At 35.5% G+C, this 14,608-nt stretch overlaps 1 protein-coding gene across 7 annotated transcripts in view; it reads left to right on the top strand.

Moving 5' to 3' along the window:
• Positions 1–14,608, top strand: part of dock10 (dedicator of cytokinesis 10) — a 64,919-nt gene that overhangs the window by 25,008 nt on the left and 25,303 nt on the right. For 6 of the 7 annotated variants that reach the window (XM_020708271.2, XM_020708270.2, XM_020708275.2 and 3 more), the window contains exons 2-6: positions 5,947–6,066; positions 10,632–10,718; positions 11,844–11,926; positions 14,147–14,219; positions 14,421–14,582. In XM_020708271.2, coding sequence (XP_020563930.1) covers positions 5,947–6,066; positions 10,632–10,718; positions 11,844–11,926; positions 14,147–14,219; positions 14,421–14,582 — 525 coding nt within the window. Of the gene's footprint in view, positions 1–3,940; positions 4,088–5,946; positions 6,067–10,631; positions 10,719–11,843; positions 11,927–14,146; positions 14,220–14,420; positions 14,583–14,608 lie in introns of those variants that run through there. The other variant, XM_020708273.2, reaches the window with a different exon arrangement.

Here is a 14,608-nt window from a genome sequence, read left to right as displayed (position 1 = left end):
AATCCAATGTGCCTTATGTATGAAAATAGATTGTTCATTTTCAGTTCACAGATATTGCACCTGATGGTCTGAAAAATCTCGGTATTGTTAAATCGTAAATCATTGAATTTGTGAATCAAAGGATAATCAATATCCCAGTCATACTATATCCTACAGTAATAAGGAACTGTTCAACATTGCGTGTTGATTTAGTTTTTATTGTTTGCCACCTTTTTGACTTTGACACCAGTGTTTCCATGTTATATAAACCCTCCAGGCATCGGATTTAAAAATTCAACCAGCTTCCTATTTTTTGCTTCATTGGACCAGTGACTCTGTGGTGAATCAACACATCAAGTTATCCCTAAAAAAGAAACAGTTTGTTAGATCAGAGTGACTTCTCCTGTAGGCATGAATCTTCATTAGTCCCACTGTACTGTTGCAACAATATAAAGCAGATGGCTTCTGTCTGAGCTCTGTCGTCTCAGCAGCTGTCTCTGTCCACACTTTACTCTCTATAAATCTGTAGCACAAGCCCTGACTGTCTCCGCTCCCCCTCTTTCTTTTCTTACCCTTTCTTTAAGTCTCATAAATCTACAAGCTTGTGTAATATATACAACATTGTCATTTTTAGGTTAATTTTTGTTTTGCTTTTGCTGTGCTCATTCCTGTTGTATTTAATTCCTTGTATTCTACAGGACTAATTTAGAACAGAATTTCTAGCTCCCCATTATGTGAGAGCACAACAATTAAGGGTTCTATTTGTGCCCTCCATCCAGCTGTAGTTTACCAACATTAACACCCACTTTCCTCATCCCTGCTGAGTGTGGGGGACAGAAAAACAAAGGGCTTGGTGACTAAAGGAGAGATGTTAAAGGGGGACCTTTAGGAAGAGAAACAGAGATAATAAAAAGCTGTGAAGGTTACTGCAATTTTTCAAAGGATGAAAAAAAACATTAGAGGAAAGAGTATTAGCAGCTGGTTGGCAGATGAAGGGAGTGTAAGAACAAACTATAGGACTGCAATTAAGGTAAAGTAGTAAAACAGTAAAACAGTAGAAATAAAGTAACAAAAATCATTACATGTAATTGAAAATTATAAAGACACGGCACTATTTCGCATATATTAAACATCTTATATTTATGGCATTTCCTGTGTAGACATCTGTTGATATGAAAGATGTCCTCTGGGCTTTTTAATGTTTGTGTTATACAGCAGAAGTCTAATCCTTAACTGCATCGACAAATATGTATAAATAAGAATATGCAGTTGAACTAATTCTGATAATACTTACTGGTATACTGCATATTAAAGACGTTTTGTAGATTTGGGTTTGATTTTTGTTACGTGAATATATCTTAAATTAAGATAGATTGTAATTTTAGGTCCACGCATAAACATGTTATTAACAAAGAGCGTTTTCTTGGATTAGCAAGTACATTTATGATATGTTAATATTTTGGAGGTTAAGTTCAGCTTTTCAATGAAAATTACTTTAAAGAACCTCAAACATTTTTGAAGTTCTTTAAAGTAGTAAGATTTCTTTTCATTAACCCATCTTAAAGTAAGAAGACTAAACTTATTTTTGACAAGATTACAAAAACAAGCAAACACAAGTTCACTTTGCTCATGTTTAAACATTTACCAATATTTAGTTAAACATGACTGGCGCATGGGAAACCAGGGTATGATTCCCAGCGGGCATGATGAGCTTCATCCAGTGTGGGTCTTTGGCCGCCTAACTATGTAGCCACAGGCCAGATTAAATACAGGGTTGTGTCAGGAAGGGCATTTGGCGTAAAAACTTCTGCCAAACCACCTGTGCGACTCAGTGAAAGCTGATTTGCTGTGGCGACCCCTGAAGGGTTATGCCAAAAGGTGAACAACATGTTTCAACTATGTAGTTTTAGCACTTTTGCATGCCCCCCATCCTGGCTTCTGTATAACCCAGAGTAGCTGTGACTCAGACAGCATAATAGTTATCTGCTGATCTAAAGGTTGGTGGTTCGATTGCTGACCTTTTCAGTCTAAATGCCATGCTAATACAAAAATTTAGTGTCTGCATAAGTGTGCAACAGCAGTTTAAGAACACAAAATACCATACAGGTGCAGTTCAACTGTGCAATTTTCATGTCAATGGACACAGTTTCTACTCTTAAAATTGCACAGTATTGCTATCATTAGATGTTAAATCATTTTAGATGTCTATTAGTTATGGCAGCAGACATATAGAAGGTATCTGGTTAGATGTCTCAACAATGGAAACTGCCTCAAGAGAATGAACAGGTGCAAGAAAACAAAGGCACTTGTGACAGTTTTTTTTTTGTTTATTTTAGATCATGTTGTTTTTGTGCTATTTTAGCAAAGACCCAACACACATTTGTCTTTAGATTAAAGGTGCAGTGATACCAGTTATAGAAATATGCCCTGGCAAAATAGACTTTTGCCAGGGTTATTATGCCTTCCATTGAAGTAAGAGTAATTTAATTTCATTTATAGTTTATAAGCCGTAAATTCCAGGAATTACACAGACATTTTTGAGCCTTTAATGTACTATTGTTATCAAAAATCTAAATTAATACTGAATTATGAAATGCCAAGTTACAAAAAAAATATTCCGCTATAATCATGAAATTACTTGATCTAATTCATTTCAAAGAGTTTAAGACTTTAGTATTTAAATTTAGTCAAACTCATTCCAATAGGAACAGATTATCCTAATCTCTACACTGCTATCTGGAATCTACCAATAAAACACCTTTTTACCTAGTTTGATGCAATCCCATTTGTCCTTTTTTCCAGCAATGGTAGCAGAAATCCTATTCAAGTATGGTGACTAAATAGTCCCAAAACATTTGTGTGTAAAATAGTTGATTTGAAACTTGTGTCTGCCTGTTTGTGTGTAACTTTGGACTTGTGTGTGGGTTTTAATTGATTTATATCTCGTACATTACAGACACTTTGACATATGAGTTTTATGACTGTTGACAGGGAACCAATCCAGCGACCTTCTGGTTGGGCATCAACTGCTCTACCTTTGCAGCACAGCTGCCCCCCCTAGAGTATTATTTTAGACGTTACCAATCATTACAAGGGTTTCCAGGCTAATCCCCATACTGGACTATGGACTAGCAGTTAAAGGCAAATTATAGAGCCAAAATTTATATATATATATATATATATATATATATATATATATATAAATATACACTTGCAGATACTGCATTGTATCAAGTATTTACATCCTCATTCTTCATAAATCCTGTGACAGTTTTCCGTATTGGTTCATTTGTATCATGAAACAAGTTGAAACCAATTGAATTGGTTCAAAATAATAAAAGTTTTTGTTGTACCAACAAAAGTTTGTCCCCCTTGGCAGGCATCTCTATTTCTGCTGCTGAGTAACAGGCTGGTAGAATCAGTGTTTAACTATTTTCAGACACCATCCAGCTGCAGATTGGCTTTCCCTTGTAATGCATGAACCTTTTTTTAATACAAAAATATTATTTGTGCTGAATTGAGTATGTGTTAATACTGTAGCTCTTTTCGTGCGTGCACACATTGTTTTCAGACAGCCTTATTTAGGGATGTAGAACAGGAAGTTAATGGTTTGTTTAGGGTTGGGCGTCTGTCATAGAGAACAACCATCTGATGTTGAACTACATTTAGGCCAAAGAAAGATGAGACACATGCAGTTTGACTTTTTTTTCTATGCTTCACAACTGTTTGGTTTAGGTTAAGAGTTAAAGCTGCCAAATTGTCTCAAACAGCATCAACAATACTAAATTAATGTGTGTACTGGAGATTCTGGAAGGTTGATTTATTTTCATGGTGGATTTTTGTTGTAGCTCTCATGAGTCTGTGGTGAGTGTGCTCGAAAACCACACAACTTCCTCTCTTTCCACGTGTGCTGACAAAAAAACCCCATACATTGTTAGTTCTGCTTCTGAAAGAGCACATGTCCGTTCTGCGTGTTTTGGGTAGTTCAAGTTAGTTTTTCATTTGGGGCAGGACTGTAACCTGTGCAATGAGCTTCAGGAGCAAAATCACCTTCAGGAAGAAAATAAAGAGCAAACGAGTGCGTGCGAATTTCAACCGGATCAGTATTGTACGTATTCGTCAGTTTTATTCTGTTTGATACTTGCCGGCTGTTGCTTAAAATTTGATGTCAGCTACCATATGGTGATTTTTAAACACTCAGAACATTAACAAATGATTTGCTTGTGGTGTCAGTGCCCACTTAAACTTACTAAGTTTAATTTTTATTTATATTCCCTTTCTTTAATGTGTGTTTTTGATGAGGCGGGGTGTGTCTAACTTGACACTTAATTGTATCTAATTGCATTCTTTATTTTGTATTTGCCAAGAGGCAGACTCTCTTTTCCACATTTTACTCCAACGTCACATAGATTAGGACACATATACAATTTTAGAAACAAAACCTACAATTTGTGTGCTCATCTGCAAATGACTTGACCGATGTTTTACAGTCTCATAGATTATAATTGTTTCCACTGCCACAAAAGTTTAATAATGTTCCTGATTAGTCATGTTCTGTTTTCTTCAATATGTTGAACTCAGTTTATAAGATATTTAACTTTGTCTTACTTCCTTTATCAGGGTGTGTAGTGGTTTAAAAGACTTCTAAATTTCTACTTATACAAACATCTACTTAGAAGATGGTTATATGCTAGCAAAGATCTGACGGAAATTAGGAACTAGAAACCACATGGAAAGTAGCCTATGTAGCCTATTTTTTTTTACAGATGGCAGTGGGAAAAACAGAAAAGAGGCTATGGTTGTTGAATCTTGGTCACTTCCTTTCTGTAACTGTGAGGTTCATGTCTGGGCTCTGAACTGTCATTTGGGTGTTCAGAAAGGAGCCCCTTTCGGAAGGTCAAATGTGAAGAGTAAAACCTGGTTGTAAGCTATGTGAGGTGGGAACCAAAAAAGATAGCAACTTCCTGTTTCTGACCACAACCTGCTCCACCTTACAGTTTACTGTTCTCAATTCTCTAAAATATTTATTATATACCACAGTTCTCTGTCATAGTTTTTTTTGTTTTATAAAATGCACACAATCTAAGACAGTGGTACATATTATGTAGAAGTAAACATACAAAAACGTCATGGATGTATGGCTCCTAAGGGTCAATTAGTGGGGGGCCATTATACAGTGAAAGGCATAACTTCTAATATTTAAATTTCTCTTTTTATATTTAAGCATGAATATGGTTTTAGTGGAGCATTGCTCCACATTATTGTCTAATTGTAGCAAGAAAATGTGCCTTGAACCTTGTAATGTTTAATAGCGTTTACCAGAGCTGCACTTAAGCTACTTAGCAACAGTACTTCCTCTACACCTTACTTAGTTCCTAATGATGAAATTCACTAGAAATGTCACTATTTTTACAGACCAGCAACATGATATTTTTTCATAATGTAATATGACAACTTTCCAATTGAAGGAGTATATTTGTTCAGTATATTTTTTTAGCATACTTCCTTCACCATTATGGGGGGGTGGGGGGGTTCCATGTCATTTCTGTCTAAGTTTCATTTGCAACTTAGAAAGTTATCATTTTGTTTAAAGTCAGAGAATGTTGAATGTCAAACTTGAACAAATGTGTCATATCTTCAGACTTTATTTTGCATTTATACACATACTATGCATGTTTGTATTACATCATACAACATCTTGTATTACATATTCTAGTGATTTGTAATTCCACTGTCCTTTTCTGTATATATTTTGTGTTGATTACAGATCATTTATAGCATTTTGTTGGAATTTAAAGCTCTTCTGGTGTTATTTCAAAAGGCACATCATTTAATGTTTTTTTTAGACCATTGTACTATAATTTCTATGTGGTACTGTTTCTGCATTGGATCATTTTTGAAACAGAAGTACAATATTGACACAGTTCCACTTGAATACTAAACAAGTCTTTGCATTTTGACTTGCAGCAAGAGAAGCCTAAGGTGATCGATCCTCTCGACTATGAAGCTGTCATCGCCGAACTAGGGGATGAGTTAAAGGAAGACCCTGTAAGGGACTTGTATCTGTTTCCTGACAATGATTTCTCAGTAAGTATACTTTCAATTTTTCAACAAGAAATTATAAGAAATCTTTTTCAATAATTTACAAAAAAAACCTGTTAATTTCAATTTTTTTAGCAACCATCTAAAGCAGCATTTTCTAGGTCTCCAAACAAACCATTATGGCTCACTTTTTTTTCTAAATGCCAGCTAAATCCACGATCAATTTTCACTTTGGAGAAGACTGAATTCTTTCCTGAAATGTGTTCGACTTGGGAATAATATGTGTAATTGTAGAGTTATGGATTTCAAATAGCTTGGAAATGGCTTAGTGCAAAATTGCATCTAGAGAATCATTACTAACTCTTTTACTCTTTGGCTCTGCATTAACACCAAGCTTTCAAAATATCATGTTTTACATAGATACCTTCAATGTTCTGATATTTAAGGCTGTAGATTTTTTTAAAGGCTTAGTTTCTTTCTTTTTTGAATGACTGTTTGTCCTAAAGCAAACAGTAATGCAGGTTTGTTAGTTGACTACATATGCAGATTTAAAGCTTTAGGTCTGACGGGAATTCATTATTTTATTGTAGGCAACTATGAACCAGCTGTCTTTACTCTCTTTTTCTGTCTGGTGCCTAGATGTAGGGAGTGTAATGCAAACTAAGCATATTAATAATCCATGTCACATATCATTAGATGGACCATACCAATACATTTAAAAAAAATTCAATTCTCTTTGGGTCCCAGAAAATGATACAGAGATCATTTTTTGTTTGCTTTCTGTACATTCTGTACATGACAATGATCATGTTATCAGTCTGTGGTAAAAGCTTCTTCTACTGTTCATCACAAAGCTGAATGTATGGTACTGCAGTCTTTCATGACTATCTGGCAGCAAAGTGTTTTCTTCATGTCTGTAAACTGTCAGGTACTACACCTGAAAGTGAAAATTGCGAGCCAAAGTAATCACTATTCAACACTAACAACAAACAACTGTAACTACTTTTTCATAATAGTAACAACTGACAGGTATAAGTAGTCTATTTTTGAAAACAGATTTTTAAAATTGAAATTACCTGGCTGCGTGAATTGTTGCACAGTAACTATAACAAAGCCTAATACATTTTATTCCCATATATGATGGGAATAAAGCTTTTAGATTTTAGGACGATCGAGTTAATGACTAGGAGTGTCAAAACAAATGACTGATTTGACTTTGCAAAAACCATTAGAAAAGTGAAAAAACACACCAATAACAAGCTGTCCATCATTTTGTTGATACCCACACAATTGTTTTTACATAAGCGTGCATTTTGAGTTCCGAAGAAATCCTTATGTTTTGGTTTACTGTCGAGTGATGTGAAAATTAATACATTCAGAGCAGAATGGACTGTAGCATAAAACCTGGGGTGTATATCTTTCCCTCTCAAATGGTTTGATACGCATTTTGATGCATGCTCCACAAATCTATACGAAAGAGATTCAACTCCGTAGCAATACAGAAAAGTCCAATTATTTTACATAAATAGATAAAATCTGGATTTTTATTTATTTGACGTTTAAAAAAATCCATGAAAATGTCTTTAAACTAAAAAACTCTTTTTTTTTCTTAACGGCACTTTAAATTTTAAGCTACAAAAACAAAATATCTTTGACATAACAACTTTAGTCCTAAAATCTAGCATTTGGAGCCTTATTGAATGTTTTTTCTTTAGGGTTAAATAAAAGTGTGTCATAATGTCTTATTCAGGTATTGTTTGCAGTGATATTAAGAAAGGGTTATCATATGTTTAGTGCACACAACACACATCGGTCGATGTGGTTCAGCTACACCCGGTTGTGATTGGAGGTCTTTTTGTGGGCATCACATGTTCATAAAGATCAGACTGTTGAGAGCACAACAGAAAGAGAAACTGACTTAGTTTGCCAGAAATGGATCATTTACTTCTCCTTTTTTTAAATCTTTTTACAAACGTAATCTTGTTCATATCTGTGCATGGTTTGCCGTAACTCCCAGAGCTAGATCAATTTTTTATGTGTATTTTTTTATGTTCCCAGTATACACTAATTTCCCTTTGTTTTTTGTCATCGTAGCACTAGTTTAGCCCACATTTAACAATGTTAGGTTTAAGGACTGTTCCTAATGATTTCAACTTTTGTAGAGGTGTCGATATTTACTATCAGCCCAAACTACTTTCTTGCTTACTTAAGTTTTGGTGTAGAATCTAATAAAAAAGACAGATTGAGTATAATACGACATGTGTTATATTATTGTCAAGTTGTATCCAATTAAGATCAATCAATGACCAGATTATTTTTACAAATAAAGGCTATCTTTTAATTATCCCTCTGTTTAGAGATAGGGCCTACTGTCATTGTGCTCCAATAGATGAATGACATTTTTAATATGCATGAAGTACGAACGCATGAAGTTGTTCTTTCGGTGAAACTATTCCCTCTTTGTGAACCCTAAGAGCATATTTATTAAACACAATCGACACTCTGCAGAGATAGCATTACAAGCCGAAGGGAGCTGTCCAATCCAGCCTAGTCTTCAAGAGCAACCACGTCGCTTGCATTCCAGCTTTGCCTGCTCAGCTTTCCAATGACTAGCTGACTCAGGTGATTCTGACTGACCGAACACAGCTGATTAAGCCTTTCACCAGCACGCAGTACAGGGAGAGCTGGAAATCAGTTTTGTGGCTCTTGAGGACCAGGGTTAGCCAGCCCTGGGTGCAGTTAGAATACAGTGGAGAAACACAGACATACGGACAAACTGTAAATAATCATAGTGGTAGGTTTAAGTCAAAACCAGAAATGCTTTTTCATTATCAAAATGAAGCTGCATTTTTTTACTGAAAATTCAAATGAAAAAGCAATCCTTCAAAATGCTTTTTCATTTTCTTCTTAACATCGCTTATTCTGTCACTTAATTAAAATTATAATGAAAATGGTATTTGACATTTCATTTTCAAAAGGTTCTCTGGTAAATGTGTAGCAAAATTCCTTTAGAAATGTCTAATTTGACAATTAAAATGGATTAATAGAAATGCTTTTTCATTTTAAAGATGAAGCTGCATTTTTTGACTCAAAATTCAAATGATAAAGCAATACTTCAAAATGCTTTTTCATTTTATACTTTAAAACCGCTTATTCTGTGTCATAATTAAAACAAAAATGCAAAGAGGGGATTGCATTTGTGTTGTCACATCCACCCTGCAAACATTGTCGCAATATTCATTTCGAAAAAGCATTTCCAGCGGGGAGGCGGGGCGATGACATCAGTGCTTTCTCTGTGTGTGCGGCTGCTAAGAGACACAGACATACCAGGAGTAGCTTTCTGTTAGTGGCACAGAAGATGGCTTTGTGATGGTTGTGAACTTCTGATGATTTTACACAGCTTCTCAGGACTACGTAGCAGCATTTACGCCCTCTGCTGTCCTTCTGCTGTCCTCCTTCGGACAACCAAGCTTTTTTCTTCGGACCGGGCACCGGCAGCTGCCTTCGCATAGTGGAGCGCGAAGCTCCCGATCATGATCGCCGAAGGCGGAAATGCTGCTACAATCTGGGAAACCATCATATAAATTTGTGTTTCCAGTTGTGTCCAGAACAAAATAAAGGATGATGTAAATCCAACATATTTACATCCGAAATGCTCATTGCCCGTTCAGAGTTTTAAGTTCGGTAAAGTTCGGTAAAGTTAGAAAGATATTCACAGATTCGGTCTTCTGGCCTCAATAAGTCTTCTGATAAACGTTCAAATGTGACAGCAAGTATCTCAATCCTTTTGTACACAAAAGCTGAAACGTCTTCTAACTTTTAAAACTAAGTCCAGGTGACAGCCCCTAAACCTACTACTATGATGGAATCAACCTGGATGAATGAGAGTCTTCATCGACAAACTGTAGTTAAATGAAAAATAATTATGGCTCCTGTTACACATCAATATGAAAGTGGTTTTGTTTGTCTTCTCTCTGAAGCACGTCAGACACACTTAAAATTTTCATCAGATAATTGGTTAATAATTACAAGCAGCCTCTCAATAGTCTGATTGATTTATCACAGTTTGGGATTTTCTGAATTCAGAAGTTCAGATGAAACATGTTAAATTGAAATGAGATCAGAAAAGCAGCTGTAGCCATGTTAAGCTCAGAAACAAACCAAACGGAAAGTTTTTGACCATTTTTATTGCAACTTTATTATACACTAAACAAAAAACATCATATTTGGATGCATAAATCCTCAGAGCAATAAAAGACTCAAATTTGTGTTTGGCTTCAGACTTATGTAATTTTCTTTGTAAAAGCTGTTTTCACACTTTTGGTAAGAAAAATATCTCCATCAGTATTTCCTTGAATAATTGTGACCATACACTAAGGATGTAGGCTCCAACTGGTTTTTCAAACCTAAATAAATACATATAAATGAGATTGGAAGAATAATAAAATTCATACATACATAAGTAAATTAAAAAATAATCACTCAAAATGAAACAGTTACAGGTTAAAGAGACTTTATGTAATCAAATGTGTAACTTTTCCAATATTTTTTCATAAACAAGCTGAATGTCGTGGAGGTTTTTCTCACTCTAATATCCTGCGATGTTTCAGGTATCCACTGTGCCTCAGGAGAGACGAACTCTCAAGTCCTCTGTTCCTGAGGGGGCAGAACAGGCTGAATGTCTGCTGGTCAGACAGGTATGATGTGTGTGACGCATTTGTTTCTTCTTTTGCATTAGATCTGATGTAAGCCAAGTTCATGTGGTTTAAAGAGGAATTAGCTTTAGTTGGTGGTTACTGGCCAGTTTAGACAGTTGTTTCACCCAACATGGGATTTCCTGATACTGGATACTCTGTGGTTTCACTGAACATCTGAAATAAATCAAGTGTGTGCGTGTAAGCCCTCATTCCGATCAACCAGCAGCAGTTTCAAAGATTCAGTTATGGCTGAGGAATCCCCCTAACCCCCTTTTCCCCCCAGACAGTCACAGCCCATTGGAAACGAGACGTAATGCGCCTGATTTGTTTGCAACCTGTTAAGGCAATGGTGTACATGCTCTCATGGCTATATCTGCATTTGATAAAAGTGAATAGATTGAACCGGATCTTCAGACGTCATCTGGCAAACAGACAGGATGTGAAACTACCCTGCAGCTTTTTTGATTTCCACTGTAATGCACATGTAGTTTGGGTGCTGTATTTTAACCAGATCAACTAATCCCTGGAGATATAAGAAACTATAGGCCCTAAGAGACAGAGCTTTAATTCAGTTCCTTTTATAATTGAGTGTACTCCAGTCTTGGTGAGTTTGGCAAATTCACGGAAGCTGTTTTATACATTTTCTTCTTCATATTGAAACTGCAAATTAAAAGTGAACAACCACAGTGGATGACTGTGTAAACTAAATTGTTATATGAAATAAATCTCTCTATATGTTCAGCTCAATAGCATTTGCAGATGCTTTAAAATCAGAGTTTTGGGAATACAGACTCCTTCCTCTGTGTACCAACTAGAACTGGAACAAACTTGATATAAATTATGCTCGTCTTTGAGCTCAGTCCATATTTAATGTGTGTCAGTGGAGTTGTACTTTTTCCTCTTTGAATGTCCTCAAACCTTACATTTTGCTATAATATAGACAAAGCTGGAACAAATAAAAAAAAAACTCATTTTACTTAATACTACATGCTAGACTCTAGAGAGATGGAAAAAAAAAGGTTTTCAGATCATTTCTAGCTATTATTTTCTCTAAGAGTCAACACTTAAAATTACTCTGTTACTCCGACACAACTTGTCTTTTTAACTTTTAATCCTCTATTTTAGGCCTGCAAGTACTACAACGCTGAACTAAATGTAGTTCAGTTTAAGTATGATGACTATGCTGGAGATTACCGTCTGCTGCCAAGGTAATACACTTTTCCTCTAGCTCTTTTTAACCATTTGCAGAGTTTTTATTTTTAATTGTAGATTTTCCATTATAACTGAATACGTCAGCAAGGATAAAAACAGCTTTTTTGTTCTAACTAAGAAACATTGAGAGTAAGTAACCATAAAGTTATTTTTGGAGTCAAAACAAATGAATAGCACACAATTTAATTGCTATTGAATGTCTTCAGTATTTTCCCATAGCTAATTTAAAGTGTGTTTCTTTACTGCTTTTTGAAGCAGTAAAGAAACGTGTCTAAGGCTCATTCTTTCTTTTTGTCTTGCAATAAGCATTACACTAACCATTTAAAAAAGTACGCTATATTTGACTTCTGGACTTTTTGTGGCTGAAGTTATCTTGTTAAACAGTAAAAAAAAATACATGCTGACATTAGGACTGGCAACAAGATTACATCTCCCAACCCTATGCTCTTATGTACTTGCATGGTTGCTCAAACTGCTTTGGTCTTCTTTAATTCATGATCAGTGAGTGGTTTACTGCAAAATTATTAGCACTGTAAATAGAATTCACAAAACATGATTGCACTCACCAGAAGTGTGTAAATAACTTTGAGGTTTCATTTTATTTTTAAACAAGCAATGGTAAAAGAAACACAAGATAGTGTAGCAGAGAAAATATAATGTGATAATGTCACTGTGCTGCTGGTTTCTGCAGAATGACTGAATAATTAAGGGAGAGAATTAAGCTGGCTCAATTACAATACCTGGTGGAACTCCTTTAGATTGTAATTAATCCATTGATTACTGCCATTATCATTAAAGCAAAAAAACTGACACCGACCTTTGTAAATTTGTACATATATTTCTTTACTTTGCAGTCAACAATTTTTGGAACCATCCATCTAATTGTACATTAATACAGTTTTTATTCATTATATTAGTTAAGTTTAAGTTGATTTAATTTACTTTACAATTATACAAAATGCTTTAAATTCTTTAAATTCTCTTCATCTCTTAGTGATATTTTTGACGCAATTCATCCAAACATCCCTTTAATAGGTCAGCCTGTAACTTACAGTGCATCATGCTACTAGTTAGTCAACTAGAGTTTTAGTGGGTCTCACAGAGCATCTTGCAGCATCATAACTTTAAAAAGAAAACAAAAAAACTTTTGGACCAATAGAACCCTAACTTTTCCTTAATGTGTGTATATTTTATTTTAACATTCTGTTACCCTTAAAACATGACAACACAAAAGAGATCGGAGTATTCGTACCTTGAATGACCATAACAGTTTAATTGACTCCATTCTTTTTACAAGGGAGTGTCGTAGTTCACCAGTTGCTACATTTTCCTTGTTTTTTTGTTTTTTAATGCTATCTAAAGCTAAAATCAAATTCTGGCTTGATTTTAAACCCAAGAGAGACAAAAATGACAATTAGAACAAACATGACAATTCTGAATGTTCTCATGAGTTGGAAAAGGTCTGATAACATGAATGTTCCATGATATAAAACTAGTCAGGCTACAATGCTTTGATGGCAGTGGAGCACTCAGTTATTATAGTTTTTTTTTAAATGTTCTGATGGGTTTTTAACTTCTTTTTTTACCACATAGTCTAAGATAATTTTAGTATAATCTAAATCAAATATAAATAATGTCAGAGCAGTCAAAAAGACTGCCAAAGTCATTCTAGTAGTAGTGGAATTCCGGTAGACCAAGTGTTAAAGGATCCTCCTGCAGATGAAGCAACAAACTCTTCTCTTTACAGTGGGAACTTACAATTTGAGTCCCTTCTTTGGTTTGAGCAGAAAGACTTCTAGACAGTGAGGCATTCTTTCAGGTCGCCGCCCCATAACCACAATTTTTTGAAGCGTCCCAACAAATCATTTTGTTTGTCAGCTTTAATGTCACTGTGACTTTAAGCACTGGGTGGTTCACGTGTTACCCTGTGAAGACTGCAGCCCTGCTGTCTGCACCTCACAACACATGCACAAAGACTTTTCACCCCACAGCTCAAACACAAAAACGAGTCTGCTGGTCTAATCAGTGGACCGGGATGCACCAAGGAGCACCTATTGTTGGCTCCCGACAGAGAGCGATGGAGCAGAGTCACCCACCTGTAGTTGTTTCTACCATTGAAATTTATAAATTCAGTTCTTGGTCCTCCTGTAAAAAGAAAAATGGTCATCGATTATGTGATTCAAGCTTCTTCTTGTTCTTCCTCCACGTTTTTGTAGAAAACTGTACAAAGCAGAGAAGCTACCGTCCCATTCTTTTGAGATTGACTATGAAGATGTGGATAAAGATGAGGTTAGTAATGGTGCAGTAAAGTGTGTTTCAGTAAAAAAAATCTGTTTTTTTGGTCCTCAACATTTTTTATTTTGACATTTTTCTAGGGAAGGGTTCTAGTTCAGAGTTGTGAAAGTATCTATTTCTGTTGTTTGGTTCCGTGATGGTAAAAACATTATCACAAATTCAGTGTATTTAGTGCTGATTGCATCTGTTTTACAGGACACCACCTCACTGTCCTCCTCTAAAGGTGGAGGTGGTGGAGGGAGTGGAGGAGGATGTGGAGGAGGGGGAGGTGGTGGAGGAGGAATTGGTGTCTTTAGATCGGGATGGTTGTACAAAGGGAACTTCAACAGCACTGTCAACAATAGTATCACTGTTCGAGTGAGTAATATCCTCTAATGTCCTTC

Source organism: Oryzias latipes, chromosome 13 (genome assembly GCF_002234675.1).
Source record: "Oryzias latipes chromosome 13, ASM223467v1".
In the NCBI taxonomy this organism is placed as follows: Eukaryota; Metazoa; Chordata; class Actinopteri; order Beloniformes; family Adrianichthyidae; genus Oryzias; species Oryzias latipes.
The sequence above is the reverse complement of the archived record's forward strand: the minus strand, read 5'-3'. Positions and strand labels throughout refer to the sequence as shown.